This window comes from Cucumis melo, chromosome 8 (genome assembly GCF_025177605.1).
Source record: "Cucumis melo cultivar AY chromosome 8, USDA_Cmelo_AY_1.0, whole genome shotgun sequence".
Taxonomy (NCBI): Eukaryota; Viridiplantae; Streptophyta; class Magnoliopsida; order Cucurbitales; family Cucurbitaceae; genus Cucumis; species Cucumis melo.
The window spans coordinates 6,833,355-6,851,934 of record NC_066864.1 but is presented as its reverse complement, the minus strand read 5'-3'; the positions used below and the strand labels follow the sequence as shown (position 1 = coordinate 6,851,934).

The window sequence follows — 18,580 nt, the reverse complement described above, 5'->3', positions numbered from 1 at the left end:
TTTTGTTTTAGTTGAAAATAATGCTAAAAATATAAAGCAATTATAGTAAAATTTTATAGTCAATTGGTGATAAATTAATATTCATAAATATCTATTAATATCTTTCGTTTATCACCGTCTATCAATATATATCTATAAGTGATATATTTTACTATACTAGTAAACATTTCAATTATATTCATTTTGATATATTTAAAAATAATAACCATTTTTATACGACATGAAAATGATTGAAAAAGAACTAATAATGTTGTCTAAACAAGTGGTTACACCACTCCGATGAAAATTAAACATCACCAAAATATATTATAATAAATAAAGGATTAAAGTTGTTAAGTAGTAAGTTTTGTAAGAGACATTGATAATAAAACATGGGGAAGACAGCAAAAAACAGGGGAAGGTCATATTGTTAAGAGGTTGCTAATATAATATTAATCCATACCACCTAACTTTGCTTTAGTTAGTGACACATATTGGAAAATAAATTACAACTTTTTTGTTTGGTCAAATATGTTGTTCATGTTTTAGACATATGATATTGTGCATGCATATATATATGTGTGTGTATGTATATCTAGTAATAAAAAACACATGGTGGCACCATTAATTTACTAAGTTATTTCTTGGATAGTGAAAGGTTTTCTTCTTTAGCTTTAAAATTTTATATACATATATATGTGTGTGTGTGTGTTTCTTAAGTGCTTGGTTTTAATTTTAGATTCCCTTATTATAGTTATTATTATTTGCAAAGTAAATTTTGTTTTATTTTAGTTCTTTGATTATTGAAAAAGATTTTATTGTTGTCCCTTACATATTGGAATGAAAATTCATACAAAATAGGAAGTTTACTTAATTATTTTTTCTCTTATTAATTCAATTTAGAGTACGTCATGACCGGATCTATTAAATTTTCTTAAATAGAATTCAATAATGTATTGTGTATATAAAGGCCCAATTTATAAAATCTGCAAAAACAAACAAACAAATACATAAATACATAAATTATGTGGGATTCAATTATTACTTGATCAATAATCGATCTTAGAATTACTTTTTAGATCATAATCAAACTTTAATAAAAAAAAATTTATTAGGACTTTAATCTGATTATCTTAGCATTGCTTTTTACATCATATAATCAAAACTATGAAGTCTTCTTTTTTAATAAAAAATTTTGATTTTTCCAAAAGTATAATTTTTTTTTATTTTTATAAATATAAAAATAAAATACAAAACTAAAATACCTTCCGAAACCACTTAAAAAGAAGTTATTTTATACAATTTACATGACCATGGTGAAATTAATTTGTTAAAAACAATATTCATAGAGTTTATATTTTTTCTATAATAAAATTAATGAAATTGTCGGGTTATTTCAGTTAATTATTTCAGATAGTAGTTTATCGAGAATAGATTATAATGTTTTATTATATTTATAAATCTTTTCTAATCTTATTTTTATTCTTTTAAAATAATTTTCCTAATATAATTTTTTTTCTTCTTTTTCTGTATGCAATTGGAATGTATAATAAGAGCCATTCTAAGTCCAATTATTTTGCACCCTTTACACATATCCTTGCTTTTGCTTAATTTGATTATCCAAAGCAGCAACCCACTAAGGAGACACATTAATTCATAATAATAATAATAATGCATGTTTTATAAAATCAATTTAAAAGAGTTTTGTTCTTAATAAAAGTTATAATTATAAAAGATTAAACAAATACTCCTATTTCTTTTTTTAAGTTACAATATATTCTTATACACGAAGAAATCGTTTAAGATTTTGTAGAAAAAATGGACAATTTTTATCCAAAAGGAGTTTTGAAATGTTTATGAAATTAGCTCAAAAGTAATATTATTACATCTAAGAGAAGGGTTAGTTTAAAGAAAAAGATTCCATAAACAGAACCAATCAATTCCATTCTATACAAACATCTCATAGACCCAACAAGTTAATTTGATTTCAAAAAGATGAGATTGAAATTGCTTTTCATATCAAATATATCAAATATAAAGACATATATATATATATATATATATATATATATATATATATCCCATCAAACTACTTATTGATTCCCAAATAAACTCCCAACTTTTAATTTAGCTTCAAATTAGGGGAGAGACGACTTTGGTTTATGTTTTTCAGTGTTTATAAGCTATTTTTTCCTTAAAGTATTCAAATGATATGATGCTTTCAGTCATGTATTTGTTAGGCATATCTTTTTAGAAGTGCTTTCAATAACAATTTCATTTCATTGTCCTATATTCTTTCCAAAGTGATTATATTCTACATTTCTACTCATGCTACAAATCAAGTACTACTCTTCTTTTTATTCTTTTTCCTTACAACAAAAAGGTAAAACTTTCAGTAACCACAATTAATCCTAATATTTTTTACTATTATTATTTAGGTAAGAAAAGCACTTCTTATAATAAGAAGTGCTCAACAATTTTATATATGAAAACCATCGTTGTATTTTGAAGTAAATTCAAAATAATCATCAATCCAAAATAATAGTTAAGAGAATGAAAATGGTGAGAATGTACCTCAATTCTATCAAGCAAGTTAGCAGATCAATATTGAACTTGTTCTAAGGATAAAGTTCTTTTTAGTTATCTTCTAGTTTAACCTACATATTGGAGCTCTAGAAAATATATATCATATTCAAGTTGGCCCATCCAAAAATAGAGTTGCATAGTAATTAAAATTGGGCAAGTGGCTGTAAGAAAACATAGTTTTAAATTTCAATATTGGCTACTAGCTTGAGCAAAATTATGAACATACATACACACTTTGGCTTAATGGGTTGCAACCAAAGTACACCAATAAAATTATTGATGCTATTATTAGCCACTTGGGATATTTATCACATGCATTAAAAAATCCAGGTGCAGTCTTTTTTTCTTAAAAGTTAAAAATAGTATAATTAAATTGGAAATTTTGAACTAAGTTTGTTAATACACATTAATGAATATGTGAATCAAACTAAATTGAGATTAGTATATATATAATTCTAACATTTTGAACCATAGCGATTGATTAATATATTTAAATTATAATCAATCCACCCTATTGTCCTCATAAATGAACAATTCACATCCAAGTTGGGGTCGTATTTATCCACGTAAATGTATGGTAACTATGATTTTTCAATAAAAAATTATAATTAACTTTTCATAATCTTACTATTTCACTCCATAATTCAGTTGATTTTTTCGTCATCAAAAGCTTAATTTAATTAGCATTGGTATGTAACTGAGAACCAAGAAATCTCAAATTTGAATCTTTCACTCTCAACCTGTTTTTGAAAAAAAAACATTATCTTTTTTCTTAGTTTGGTGCAACAATGCTCAATCAAATGATAATTATGTTAGATCGGGATGAATGATAATCTTGCCAGAAATTAATTAGATTAAAAACCAAAAGAGAATCTGAATGCATTTAATTTAGCAAAAGTTAAAAGGGAGAGAAAGATTATGAATCATCCAAAACCTGCAATATCATATGTGTAAAGGGGGCAAAAAGAAACTCTTAACTAATTCTCAATTCTTCAGATTCAAGTTGTTCCAAAGATTTGAAGGAAAAAAAGAATACCCAAAATCACAGAAAGATATTGCAGTACACAGATATCACAACCCCAAGTTTATATGTTTGATAATAATTAAAAGTTCGTATATATATATATATATATATATATATAAAGACATGAAAAGAGAACAAAATCAAAGATACAAAAGAACATCCATTATGATACAGATTTTATTATATAAAAAAAATACAATTATATATAATTAAAACATCATTTATATTTTCTATGTATCGCATGATGAAGTTGATGTCATTGTATAAGTAGTAGACAGTTTTCATTTTAATTATATGGAAGTCAAAAACATTCTTCCATTTACAAAGATTAAGATCACTAAACAATATACTTTTTAAAACACAAAAGATAAACTTTTTTAAAAAATGTTAGAACTAGAAGGTTGAACATGAACTTAAACTACTTTAAGAACTAAAAGCATTATTTAAAAAGACATTTTAAAAAAAGAAAAGTAAGCCCACTTGAAACAGGAACCATACAAACCTTAAAAAAAAAAAAGGCAAATTAAGAAGCAAAACAGGCCCTTTACCACTATTCTCCATTGGTTAGAAAAAGTGAAAATTCAAAAAAAAAAAAAAAGAAGAAAAAAAAGACTACGGTTTTGACTTATTATTAACACATGCTTAAGAAAATGTAGTGATATTTATTGAGAAATTGAAAATACTTAAATGAAATCTTACCTTTTACCATTCATTTTCTAAGAAATATCTTATTCAATTGTTTAATCATAGTTACTTACTTTTGTTATGATCTTACTTTTGTTATGATGATGATTAGTGGAATGCACTAAATTATTGCTTAGATACCAATTTTTTTCTATTTTGTCGACATACCAATTATATGTCTGTATCTGTATAGCATTGATAAGAGAGTAAAAAAATGGGTTAAGTTTTGCAATGTAGTATATAATAGTGCTAATTAAATTTTATAAAAGGACTGGTGAGGAATTAAAGTAAAGGGTAGTGTTCTAGAAGATGACTCTCACACCATTTTCAAATAATATATATATATATATATATATATATATATATATATATATATGTAGATGTCTCTCTCTTGATTGGTTTTCCTCAAGCTAAAGTATGAAGGCTGGTCGGAGCTCTAAAAAAAACCAAAAAAATTAAAAAGGTCGATTGGTCCAAGAAATAGTCATATATATGTATGTATGTATGTTGGTAAAGGGTAATATAGGTATAACGACCCGAAGTTAATATGAGGTTTTTCTAATGATGTTTGAGTAGATGAAGGAGATGTATGCATGACAATTAAGGGGAAAGTCACGTATATATTCATAATGTTATGTTTGTGCACTCATCTCGATAAGATGCATCTTCTTTTTCAATGATCCAATCATAAAAACTCTAAAACTACTTTAATATATTTGATTTGGAGCAATCATATGTCTAAGGTGAACTTCTTGAAATTTATACATGTGAGTGAGGATAAGAATGTGAAGAAAGTTCGTTTTGTTGTTAATTTGGAATCCTCATGTGCAAACAAAAAAGAAAAACTTCCGAAGAAATAATCATTTGTATATATATAATTGTGGGTGAATTAATATTTTTCTATGACGAACAAATTTGGTTAGTTCATAGAAGGAATCATCAATGCAACAAAAAATGATTTTACATTTGTTATGATATTGGTGATTAAACTCTGTCAAACAAATAATGTATGATATCTTTAGAAAAATGTGTGTTCTTCTTTTAGTACCAAAAAAAAAAAATGTAAGTTGATTTTAGATAACTAATAAGTAGACAATGGAATAACCGTTGGTTGGAGTGAGCATGTCTCAATTTCGAAGTGAGATGTTTGATTTCCTCCCTCGGTTAGACTTTGTCAAATGTGACGATTAAAACTTAAAGTTTGGTTAGAAAAAAAAGTCTTTTATTATTGTGGGATCAGATTAAAGAAAAAGCAGAAGTAAAAATTGTTCTTTAGTTAACAATTAGATGAAGAGAAGTTAGTAATGCAACTTCGTGTGTTAGCTTTTTCATTAAAATTTTCCTCTCTTAATAATAATAATAAAGAAATGATTTTAAGAAAATGCAAAGTAAGAAGAAAGCAATATAAAGGAAAAGATGATAATAAAACGTGGAAAGTGTTTTATTTGGAAATTTTTTCTAATGGAATTACCTTTTCTATTTATATTTTCTTTAAAGAAAGTTTAATTAAATCAGTTGCCCACCAACTTTTAGATTCTTATAAAATCATATTTTACTTTTTAATAAATTTTTTGAAAAAAAAATCAATTTTCTGTTTCCTATTTCAAATATCTAATGCTTTTTTTTTCACATAACAAAATTTTTATATAATATTGATTTTTTAGAAAGAGAATTAAAGTTTTTTCCCCTTAATACTTAACCATTAATATACTTAAAAAATAACATTTTAAATAATTATTTAAAGATTTTAAACAATAAATAATTCAAAATAGTAGGTTTATTTAGACCTATTATTTCAAATAGAAACTGAGTGGTTCAAATTATGGTGCCTCTTAACTAATTTTTCTTGAATTCTATAATATCGTGGCATTTAAGTTGATATGTAATGGTTTAATTATGACAAGATTTAAGTTGATTTATACGATATTAGTTTTTTATATAATATTATATAACAAACGTAAAGTTTAGGGAAGACTCGAGTACCTACACGTACGCTAAATTTATTAGTGCTTGCGTTGTGAACATAATAGCTTAAAGTCTTTAAATTCAAGTTAATTGTGTGGTCACTCAATAATAATTCTTGTAATAAATTCTTTCTAAAATTTTGACATTAGTTGACATAGGTTAATAGACGTCGATTTCAATCTAATTGGAAGTTGAAATCTCTAATCAAAATATGTATTTATTGACATATGTCTAATTTTTTTTCTTCTTCTTTAGGTTTTTTGAACTTCATACTCTTTTACTGTAAATGTAAGTTTACTAATATGAGCTTAATTTAATTAGTACTTGTATATATTCGTGAACAAGTGATCTCGGATTCAAATCCCTACGCTTGTAAAAAAAAATAAAGTTTATATGGGCCTCCTTCTTAGAGCACAAGCATGGGCCGACAATTTGGGCCTAGTAATGATGGAAGCTTATTAAAAAAATTCTAGACTGGGTCTATTTTTAAAATGCGAGACGGTGTACTTTCGTTTAAAGCAAAAGTCAAACTCAAATGAACACAATATCCTCCTTAATTTATAATTATTTTTCAATTTTATTTTAAAAAGTAAGAAATCTTGGAGACAAATATTAAAAAAAATGAAAACGAATTCCTTATTTAGTTAATTTGAAATGTGACTGTGAGTATTTATTATTTATTTTAGTTTTCAGCCTTTAATGTATAATATATTTTTTTTAATTGTATAAAATTTGATTTATTTAACGTTAGATAGTTTTTTTTTTCTTTTCTAAATAAATTCCATTTATTTTTATTTTTTATTATTAATGTTAAATGGTTTTTTACATAAATTTTTTCTCTCTCACTCTTATATTTACATTTATATGTTTTATGTTGCACAAGTAACCTAAAAACATATTGAAAAATAAAAATACTTTTTTACTCTACAAATTTATAGTTTTTTGAAAATATACCATGGTTTAATTTTTGTGTTGATAAACATATTGAAAAATGGAAGTATACATCTAAGTGTATAAGAAGATATATTGTAAAATTGTTATAAAGAATGTCTAGTTTTCAAAAGTTATCTTTGAATTTAACCATTTATCTAATGGACTATAATTTTTTTAATATAAGATCTATAAATAAACTAAACTAGTAGTTGAGTCTAAACAACTTTACACCTCACTTTGGTGAAAACACAAAACATCACCTAAATAAGACCGCGAAGATGAATGTTATTGTAGCTACAAGAGTTGGTAATGTGTAATCAATAGCCGCTCCATAAGCATTCATAGTAAGAATTATCCTAAAAACTCAATTAATTAATATAATAAAATTATGATCACTTTCATTGTATAACATATTATGTTTTACACTATAATAAATTTTACTTGATAACATTAATGATTAGCAAATTAAACAATACTATTTTTTAATACGTTATATTATTATTAAACATTATTTAAATACACACCCTATCAACGAAGTGAAAAAAAACTTTGAAGAGTTGTTTGAAAGACAATGACCTCTTCTCCTCTCCTTCCTAAAACATAGTATAAAATTATAACGTATTAAGTTAGACTTGTATTCACAATTTGAAGGGAAAAAAAAAAGATATTTTAAAAGAAATGGGATATACCCTTTTTAAAAATAAAGTTAGTGGGACTAAGATAAGACTTCCGGTAGTTTGGCGATAGAAGAGGAAAATATACGTGTTCATACTAGTAGTGATCAAGACAACCTTCGATAATAAGCTTATTCCAGCAAAAGTAATTTGAATGAAAATTGCAACAATACAGGACTTCTTGGAAGCCATTATTAGAAATGTGAAACAATGATAATTTGGTGTACACTTTTAGGTTTTTGGCTCTCCTTTGTCTGCTGATGGGAGAATAAGGGAAAGCTGAATGAAATAATAATAACAATAATAATAACAATAATAATAATAATGATACCTCATACCTCATACTAAAACACAAAGGTATTTTAGACAATATTCTTTGTTTAGAAATGAGCCGCTGATGTACATTACATGTGGTTAATAATGCTATAAGCTAAGTGATGTCAATAGTTGGAATTTGAAGTACATATTATATTCCAACAAATTTTGTACGTACACAAAAGAATGATAAATACCGATAAACATCGATATTTATTATTGATATATTCTAAAATTTTATTATATTTATAAATATGTTAATACATTTTTTTATATTTAAAAGTAACTATTTATTATTTTGCTAATATTGTTGGAGTTTTATTTTTACATGTCATTTATAATTAAGTTTCTTTTTTCTTTCACTTTGTGAACCATTGTGTCTAAGATAAGGTGGGAAAGCTCGACTTCTAACTCCATCCTTTCTTATGTTCTAATGTTAATGTGTGCAATAAATTAAATATAAAAACAACCTTTCTTTGATTTGCCAATTCCATCTTTCTTTTTTAAAAAATATATTGGAATTTCTTTGACACACTTTAAAAAAAAAAAATAAATAAATAGGTCACTTTGATTTTTCAAAGATATACTAATTTTCTTGTAATTTTTAATGGATTCTAGTTTACGTTTCAAAAACAAAAACATATTTGAAAAAATATTTTTTATTTTTTTTTACTTTTCAACATGTGTTCTCTGTTTTTTTTTTTATAAAAAAAATAGTATTTATAAATGAATGTTTGGGATTGGTTTTGAAATTGTTAAAATTATATTCATCATGTTAAATAATAACTCCAAAACACATTTTTAACCACCTAAAATTAATATATTATTTAATTTTCACTTTTAAAAGCAATTTTTATATCATTAAGAATCATTTTTTTAATATAATTAAAAACATGCCCAAAGTGATTTTAGCTATTTTAGTATTTTATAATCACTCTCAAATATGTCCTTAAATGTAGATGATAAAACAAAAGAAAACAAGACGTGTTAACCAAATCTAATTAAGATCAAAAGTTCGGTGAGTTATAAAAGAACAACTTGAAGTTTAAAAACATCCCAAAAAGCTAGTTAATGAAGAAAAAAAATGGTAAGTCGTTGCATAGGTTCACATGCTCATAGCATCAAAAAAAAATTTCTTTATATCAAAAGATAAAAGATACCAAATTTAGTTCTAACTTTAGAAGTTGTCTAACACGTAGATTATCACCTTCACTTAGGATCAAAAGAAATTCAATATATAAATTTCATTAAAAAAAAAAAAAAAACTAAAAACTCAAGTCCCCAGATCTATACTAAGTACCACAAAATTATAAAGCCTCTTAACTAAGTACCACAAAATTATAAAGCCTCTTAACTAATTTTTCTTGAATTCTAGAAATATTTAATATATAATGGTTTAATTATGGCAAGATCTCAATATTAGTTAATTTGATTTATACAATATTAGTTTTGTATATAATATTATATAACGAGCATAAAATTGAAGAAAAACTCAAATCCCCAGATCTATACTAAGTTTGTTAAATAGCTTGAAGTCCTTAAAGTTAATATGTATTTATAGATATGTGTGTGTATTTTTTTTTTTTTTTTTCTTTTGAAAGTTCATACTCTTTTACTTGAAGGGCATAAGCATGGGCCGACGGTTTGGGCCTAGTAATGATTGGAAAAACTATACATTGGGCCTACTGTTAACTAATGTCTACGGTTCTTCATTACGATCATGTTAAAAATAGGTCCATTTGAAAAGTATCTAAATTAAAAGAACATTTTAGAGAAATGTATAATCCTATTTTTAACTTTAAAAATGTATACCTACTTCTATTCTTTAATATATTTAATTTAAATATGGACCAATATACCCCTCCTCAAAGTTAATATCATTTTAAAATCAAATTCAACGAAATAAAAAAAAAAAAAAAACGCTGAAAATACTAAACTGTTTTTTAAAATGAAAAGAGTGGTTGGGAGTTCAAATTGATTTTAGAAAAATATAAAATCATTTTAAGGTTACAAGTGATTTCTGTGATGTAATTCTCAACCAATCACTTCCAAGATAGTCAGTAGTTTCTTCAAATTTGAATTTTAAAATAAAAGTTTACGTAGTTAAAACGTGAATACCTCTTGCTATTTTCTTTCTTTCATTTTACTTACTAACTTTGAGTGATTGAGAAACGTCATAAAAAGTTGAATTGTACAAAAGAGTTCCTAAAAATTAAAACCTAAGATGGTAGTAGTAGCAGCACATGTTATTTTGTTGGCCAATCATACAAGTAGCTCAAATACTATATGCTGATTAATTAAGCTTTGTGGAGTTTCAATCTCCATTCATATAATAAAAAATTTAATTAAAAATTTTAAAACTGAAATCATAATTTATGGCACACACAAGAAATTAAAAAAAAAATAGAAACATTAAAGAAAAAAAAGTCCAACACAGTTATGCCCACATTTGATTTTGTATAAAACATGAATCTACACTCTTTTTTGCTTATTTCATTCCTACAACAAAAAAGAATATTTGAAAGCAATTCTTATATTTTTCCATTATCACTTGTTGCTCATGCTTCAACAATATAAAGTAAAAAATATGATATTTGAGCAACATATGTACACACGATATGAGGATAGGCAGAATAACAATAATCAAATCCTTACTTTCAAAAGTCAAATAAGATAGAATATCTTTTTTTAAAAAAATCACATGAAATTAAATAATTACGTAAGTTATTTAGAATGGTAAATAAAAAAAGAATCTAACTTTTTAATTAGACTAAAAAATAATATCCCGACTATAAAATTTGAGGCATATTATTTTTTCTAAAAACAAATGCAACATTACACATGGGTTAAAATAAGAAATTCCTACTCACTACTAGCTCTTCTTTAACAATTCGTTAACATTTTATAAGTTATTTCTATAGACATTTTTCATAATTTCTCTTAGAAATTAAAATGGGCCAAAAGGTTTTCTCATTTTAGATAAATTTTGTCAATTATTTAAAATAGTAATCTCCACCAATCTCAAACTAGAACTTATGGGTATTGGATCAATTATATGCATCATGCAATCCCAACAAGAATCGCCAAGATTTTATAAATTTTAAATAATGCTTTCTAACTATGTATTTAAATGTTTTGAATTATATTTTTAACTTACTTCACTATACATTAGTATTTTATTGATAATTATGTTTATTGTTGTATATATTTTTAAAATTTAAAAAATTGACTATCTAATTATAAGACAACATTTTTAACTTGAAGGATAGACAATGCTTGAATTTCATCATTTTTTTTTTACAAAAGATTGAACCTCTAACGAGAAGTATTGAAAGTACATTCTTTATGTATTTCATCGAACTATATTAACTGCATATTACTGCATGCATGGATCAAAAATAAAATTAAAAAAGGGAGTGAGAAAAACTAATTTAATATAGCATGAAAAAGAATTAAGGAGTACAAGACATATAATTTTAGACTATCGTGGGGTCAACTTGAGAACGATTGGTGGGCTCTTTAGGCTCTTTTTGTGGTAGAGGATCGGGAGACGATGGTGGATCTTGGTTAGTAGGAGTAACCACAAGCTCTTTGCTTTTTCCCCATAAAACACTGTAAAGACTTGTGACTAGCAAAATTGCACCGATTACACTGTAAAATTCATGAACACACAACATATGTTACAATCAAATATTTTTAAAAACAGTAGAGTGAAGAATATATGAAAATACCTTCCCAAGTAGATTCCTTCGGCCAAAAATAACTGAGAACCAATGATGGTTGCAACTAAATTCAATGGCATCATCATGGCTTGGAAGACTGGACCCTTTTCTTTGATTACCCAACATTGTGCATTATTTGCAATTCCAATCACCAAAATGCCCTGCACCACCTCACCACATTAGTTTAATCCCAATGTTTTCTATATTTCGAAATTTTTCTATTTTCGTACTTACATCTTTATTCTTTAAAAAACCTTCTGATTTGTTCCTTTCATTTTTATTTTGTTTTATCTTCAGGAGACCGGAATGTTTACTTAAAACCCAAATTCAACCAACGTAATTAAGTTATTGAAATCAGTGATTTTCGATTTTTGTTTATTTTAGTTTTTATATTTTCAAAATGTTCAATATAATATTTATATCTTTCAAAATTAGGATCGAAGAAACAATTATAGACAGTGTATTAGTATGTTGGTAGATAATAATAAAATTAAATTTTATGAGTATCTATCGATGATAAAATTTAAAATTTTTATAAATATTTTAATTTTTTTTTTTCCCGTATTTAAGAAGGTTGTTAATTTTGTTATGAAAGAAAAATGGTTTTTTACTTGAAGTACCGATATAAACTAAATATTCCAAAAATACAAAAAGCACAGTAATATTTAAACTTCAAATTTGCAAATTAAAAGTTTCATCAGCTCCGACTCAAAACAAATCATATAAACCATTTCATTTATTGCTTTTAAATTTTTTTAAAAATTCAAGAAAAATAAGTATAATAAATTTTTTCTTTTAATCGGTTCTTCTATGGTTTGTAAATAGTTTTTTTTTTTTTTTTTTTGAAAAAATTTAAAATTTAAATATATTTTAATTTAGGTAAAGTGTTTTAAATGACAAAATTGTTAGAAATATTTATAAATATACAAAATGTCACAGTTTATCAACGATACACGACTATCGTGTTCTATCGCATGGACAATGAAATTTTGCTATATTTGTAAACATTTGAGGATTTATTTTACTATATTAAAAACAAGCTTTATTTTAATTAAATAAATCTTTGAACAAACAATTAAAATTAAAAAATATATATCATCTCTTATTGAAATTTTATTTAAGATTTGTGGAGAGAGAGAGATGCTTACACAATAGAGAACAGCATAGAGTCTAACATTCCAACCCAATTTCCATTCCGAAGGATCTCTTTCCACAATAATAGCCACAACAAAGCACTGAACCACACTCATCACCGTTTGGGCGCACATGAATTCAACTGGGTGAGGGTAACCCTTCAAGAACTTAGCTTGAAGCACGAACCAAATCCCCCAACCCACTGTAGCCACCAGCAGGAAGAAGCACCCCAGCAACCATGACTTTTGAGAAGTTGCAGTAATGTCGGTTTCAGATTTCTCAATGTGAAAAAGTGGATGTGATATTATTGGCTTTAGATATGGTCCTTTGTAGAATGCAAGTATTGCTGCCCCTCCCACACATATCATCATTCCTGCCACCTTTGCTATCCCTGCTGCTTTCTTTAAGTTCACTTTCTCCATTCTGTGTATATGTTTATCCCAACGTAAGCATTGTTCAATTAGTTTAGATTTATTTTCTCCATTCTATTCCACCTTTTTAATTAACTTGAGATTATAAGATTTTTTGAAAGACGATATACAAGATTGATTTTAAAAAATGAAATAGTTGTAAAAGGAGGATTATTAGTTTCACTTTTGATATTGTGTAAAGGTAATGATTATGTGCAACTATTAGTAATTCAATTCCTTTGAAAAACTATATATATCTTTCATTTAGCAATTTTTGATTAAACGATTAAGTGAAACATGCAAAAATATGTGCAGTTATATATATATATATATATTGTCAAAGTTATGTGTCATATCATTATAACTGTATTGTTCCATGGAAAGGGGATGGTGACCTTGGAACTGTTTGAATAATGGGAAGTGTGGAAAATAAATACTTTGCTTTCTGCTTTTTTTTTTTTTTCAATTCTTATTTATAAACTATATAATAAAAATTAATGATTTACATTTTTAAAAACTAGTAATCTTTGTTTTTTTCGAATTAACAAAAAAAAAATAGTTATACTATCTGAATTTGCATTTTTTGAAAAAAATTGTCTATTTTTCAAAAGCTATTTATCTAATAGAGAGTAATTTTTCATAATCTTTTCATTATAAGATTTATAAATAAATTAATACTTCAAAAACACAAAAAATCACCTAAATAAGACGGCGAAGATGAAGGTTGAGACAGGAAGGCAGTTGAAGGCTGCAGCTCCAAGAGTTGCTGACGTGTAATCAACGGCCACTCCATAAGCATTCATTGCAAGTGTTATCCTAACAACCCAAATTTATTAAATTAGGATCACTTTTATCCTAACAATATAATAATTTTTATTTGATAACATAAATGATTAATAAATTAAACCATACTATTTTTTAATAGGTTAATACTTTGTTATAATTATTAAACATTAATTAAATACATACCCTATCAATGAAATGAAGAAAACATGGCAGAGCTGTTTGAGAGATAATGGCCTCTTCTCCTTCCTGAAGTATAAAAATATAACGAACGAGATTGGTTTCAATTAAGTTATGATCGTCTATTGACAGTTTGAGCAACAAAAAAAAAAAGCATTTTAAAAGAAATGAGGAATACGTACCCTTTTAAAAGAAAAGTTAGTGGGACTAAAATGAGACTTCCAGCAGCTTGACGATAGAAGAGGAAAATATATGTATTCATGCCGGTAGCGAAGGCAGCCTTTGACAATAAGCTCATTCCGGCAAAAGTAATTTGAATGAAAATTGCAACTATGTAAGGCTTCTTGGTATCCATTTTCATGAACGTGAAAGAATGATAATTTAGTGCAAAATTTTGAGTCTTTGGCTGTCCTTTATATAAGGGCAAGAAGCTGCTGATAGGAGAGGAGAATAAGGGGAAGCTGAATGAGATGAAAAATAATGATAACGATAAACACTCATACAAAAACAGAAAAGTATTTTAGACGATATTCTTTGCTTAGAAATGAGATGTTCATATAAACATTATATGTGGTTATTAATAAGATAAGTGACATTGGTGGTTGGAATTTTAAGTACATAATTTATTCCACCAAAAAGGATTTTGTGCTGATTTTTAGGTTTGCCTTTTATCTTTAGAAAAAATATATTTTTTGTTGCTGAAAATATATAATTGTACGACATAATTCTAGAAATTTTGTTAAACGATAAATATTAATATATCTATCAATATTCTTTAGTTTTTATCTTTGTATGTTACTTATAAGCTTCTTTTTCTTAATTTCACTTGTGCACCATTGTGTCTGAGATAAGTTGGGAAAGCTTGACTTCTAACTCATTTCCTATGTTCTAATATGAAGGTGTGTAAGAATTAAATATAAAAACAACCTTTCTTTAGTTGCCAATTCCATCTTTCTTTTTTTTTAAAAAAAAAAATGTATTGGAATCCTTAGACAAAGTTAAAAAAAAAAAAAAAAGAAAAAGAAAGAAAGAAAGAAAAATAGGCCCCTTTGGTTTTTCAAAGATATATAGTAATTTTTTCTTGTTCTGAATGGATACTAGTCAAGTTTTTAAAAACAAGAACATCTTTGAAAAACTAGTTTTTATCTTTTTACTTTTCAACATGTGTTCTCTGTTTTTCTTATTTTTACAAAAAAAAAATAATATTTCTAATTGAAAGGTTTTGAGATTGATTTTGAAATTGTTCATTTTTATGGCGTTAAACAAAAACACTCCAAAACATATCTTTAACTATTAAAAATCAATATATTATTTAATTTTTTTTTTAACAATTTTTAGATCATTAAGAATCATTTTTTAATAAAATTAAAAATATGTTCAAAATAATTTTAGCTATTTTAGTATTTTATAAGCACACTCTCAAACAAGTCTTTAAACCTAGATGATATAACAAAAGTAAAATAAGGTAATGCATTAGTCAAGTCTAATTAAAATTTTAAAAAAATCAATAAATTAAAAAAATAGTTAATGAAGGAAAACAAACGAACTCATAAGTCATGTATTGATTCACATGTTCATGATAGCATCGGTTCAACTTTAGAAGTTGTCTAATGTGTAAATCACCACCATAATTGAGGATCAAAAGAAATTAAATATATTAATTTTTCATCAAAAAGAATAAAAGAGTTTAGTATTTATTCACTAAAAGAAAAATCCTCCAAATTTTGTGTATAATTCTTCAAAACGACCGCTAAATAAAAAGTTGAAACAGTTATTTTTTTACTCTTTATTTGTCTCTTTCATGAACAATTTTGTACATATATATTTGCTTACGTCAACATTCTCTTCGTTTGAAAAATATATCTTCATAGGATGACTCTGATCCTCTATATATATATGTATAGATATATTATACAATTATTAATATTTTAAAATAAATAAATTAAATAAATAATGGTCAAAAGAAGGATGTGTTTTGCTTCAAAATATGATTGGACAAAGAGTACACCTTTCAAAATCCATGTTTACACTAAATATTAAAAAAAAAATGTAAATATAGTATTCTAATACCATAAACTCACTTCATGTTTTAAAGTTAAAATATGTATAGACTATTATATACTATAATAACTATGAAAATAAGTTGATAGAATGTGATTAAAATATTTAATCGGGAAATCTAACCAATTTTATCATTTGTAATAACATACACTACTGTAAATGGGTTACTAATTACATATTATTAAACATCAATATAACATAATAAATATAATATAACACTGACCTGATTTTTTTATATTGAATTTCTTGTTTTGGAATCTTTGTTTCAGCCTCTATCCTCCCTAGTTTCGACAACCACACCTGTAGATTTAAAGTTTTTTTACATTATTTTATAGTCTCTCCAATTTCAAACAACTGACAACCAAAATGTTCATCATCCATTGTGTTATTCTAAGCATAATTTTAAATAACACAAATGGTAGGATTTTGTTTTTTCTTCCATCCATATTGGCATTTTATTTTAGCTTTTACTATATATGATTTTTTGGCATTTGTGAATGGAATGGAGTGGAATGAAATGACCGCCTTCTTTACAACATTTCGAATATTCGAAACCGTCTATAAAAAGATCTCATCATTTAAAATAAATTTAATATATAACCATCTTGTAATGCACTAAATTGACATGCATTTAATTAACTTCTAGTTCATTTGTTCATACATTATCCTAATAATATTACTAACAATTAAAACATATGATGATGATGATGATGATGATGATCAAATAAAAGTTGCAGTATTGATATCAATGATAAGATATGAAAAGAAAAGAATACCTTAATGAATGAATGAATGAAACGAAATGAAATGCATATGAGAGAGAAAAAAGAAGAAAAAGAAGAAGAAGAGGAAGAAGAAATGGTGAGATGGATTGTAGGATAGAAGGAGAGAAATGGGGTTTTTATAAAGATGGAAAGAAAATAATAATAATAGAGTAAAAGAGAAGAGTGGTTTTTGGAGAAGTACTTTTCCGAAGAGTTTGGTTGCGTATTTTGACCGTCGTGTGTCCACTTTGCCGTCTGCTTTCGTCCGCTTGACTTGCTTCTATGCTGCCCATGCCATATTGCCAATACGAATCAAAACTTCATTGGCATATAATTGAAATTATTACATCTTTTGGTCAACATATACCCTATTAATTGTCTTGTCGGTTTATTTTCGATTTCATGAATTAACCAACAATAAGTATTGTTTCTTTAAAATCAACATAAAATCTAAGATGATGTGTCCCTCTCTCTCTCTCTCTCTCTCTCTCTATAGAAACAGAGTAGTCAATTTAGGGTTCGTGTGGAATTTTGCAACTTGGTTAACACGCTTTTGAAAGAAAGTAGTTTGGTCTAATGCTTCACACCATATGTAAATATCAGTGGATCCTATATTGATCTACTAGGTCATGTTATTGTATTGACATATGACAAATAAGTGATGGAATGGGTGTGTGAACACTTTCGGTTTAGTTACGAATTCGGTCTTTTCGTTTGGAAATGGCTGAAAAATGATTGGATATTAGTTCCCACAAAGTTTAAAAAAACGGAACTTATTTATTGTGTATGGTTTGATACAATCTCGTGAATACTTCATATGGTTTGATTAACTTAATATACGTCGTTCTTATCGTATGGCTTATTTAGGAAATGTTTAATCATCAAATCATACTGACTAAATACTAGTTTTCTTCGAACTAGATTTTCTTCCTTTATTTTTATTTTTTAAAACATTGAACTAGATTTTGTCGTGGCTTACCTATAATGGTCAAATTAGACAATTTTTATTATGATTATTTATATGTTGATAGTTTTTATAGTTTAAATTACAATTTGTTATTATGACATTTCTCTAACCACTTTTATATATTAATTCATGTATAAGATTTATGCTTTGATCAATTTGGATGGGTGTGGCGACAAGTGTGTTACTTTTAAAATTTGTATTCACATTGAGAGACAAATATATGTTTAATTACTTACGTCGTTATACATGAATTTGTGTGAAAATTTTGTCCTACATTTTCTTTAGTTGTAAACTTTTCTTGAGTTATTAGGCGCATCTTTTTTGCTTTTTATTTAAAATAATTAACACTAGCTAAATTAATATAACTTAATTAGTGTTTATGTTTGAACTTCCACTTAT

At 25.9% G+C, this 18,580-nt stretch overlaps 1 protein-coding gene across 1 annotated transcript; it reads right to left on the bottom strand.

The window, feature by feature from the left end:
* Nucleotides 1-11,410: 11,410 nt before the first annotated feature.
* On the bottom strand, nucleotides 11,411-17,356 carry LOC103485245 (WAT1-related protein At5g64700-like). Its single transcript, XM_051089017.1, has 8 exons — nucleotides 17,227-17,356; nucleotides 16,674-16,750; nucleotides 14,572-14,850; nucleotides 14,396-14,458; nucleotides 14,126-14,242; nucleotides 13,031-13,439; nucleotides 11,892-12,043; nucleotides 11,411-11,811 (listed from the first exon to the last, which is right to left on the bottom strand). The coding sequence occupies exons 3-8, from the start codon at nucleotides 14,748-14,750 to the stop codon at nucleotides 11,637-11,639; spliced, it is 1,095 nt and encodes a 364-aa protein (XP_050944974.1). The 5' UTR covers nucleotides 14,751-14,850; nucleotides 16,674-16,750; nucleotides 17,227-17,356; the 3' UTR covers nucleotides 11,411-11,636.
* Between the last annotated feature and the right edge of the window lie 1,224 nt (nucleotides 17,357-18,580).

Coding starts and splice junctions, on each gene's coding strand:
- LOC103485245 (XM_051089017.1), bottom strand. CDS start 14,750: ATGAAAATGGATACCAAGAAGCCTTACATAGTTGCAATTTTCATTCAA. Junction 14,459..14,571: donor CTAACTTTTCTTTTAAAAGG/GTACGTATTCCT, acceptor TTTATACTTCAG/GAAGGAGAAGAGGCCATTAT. Junction 14,243..14,395: donor TTCTTCATTTCATTGATAGG/GTATGTATTTAA, acceptor TTGGGTTGTTAG/GATAACACTTGCAATGAATG.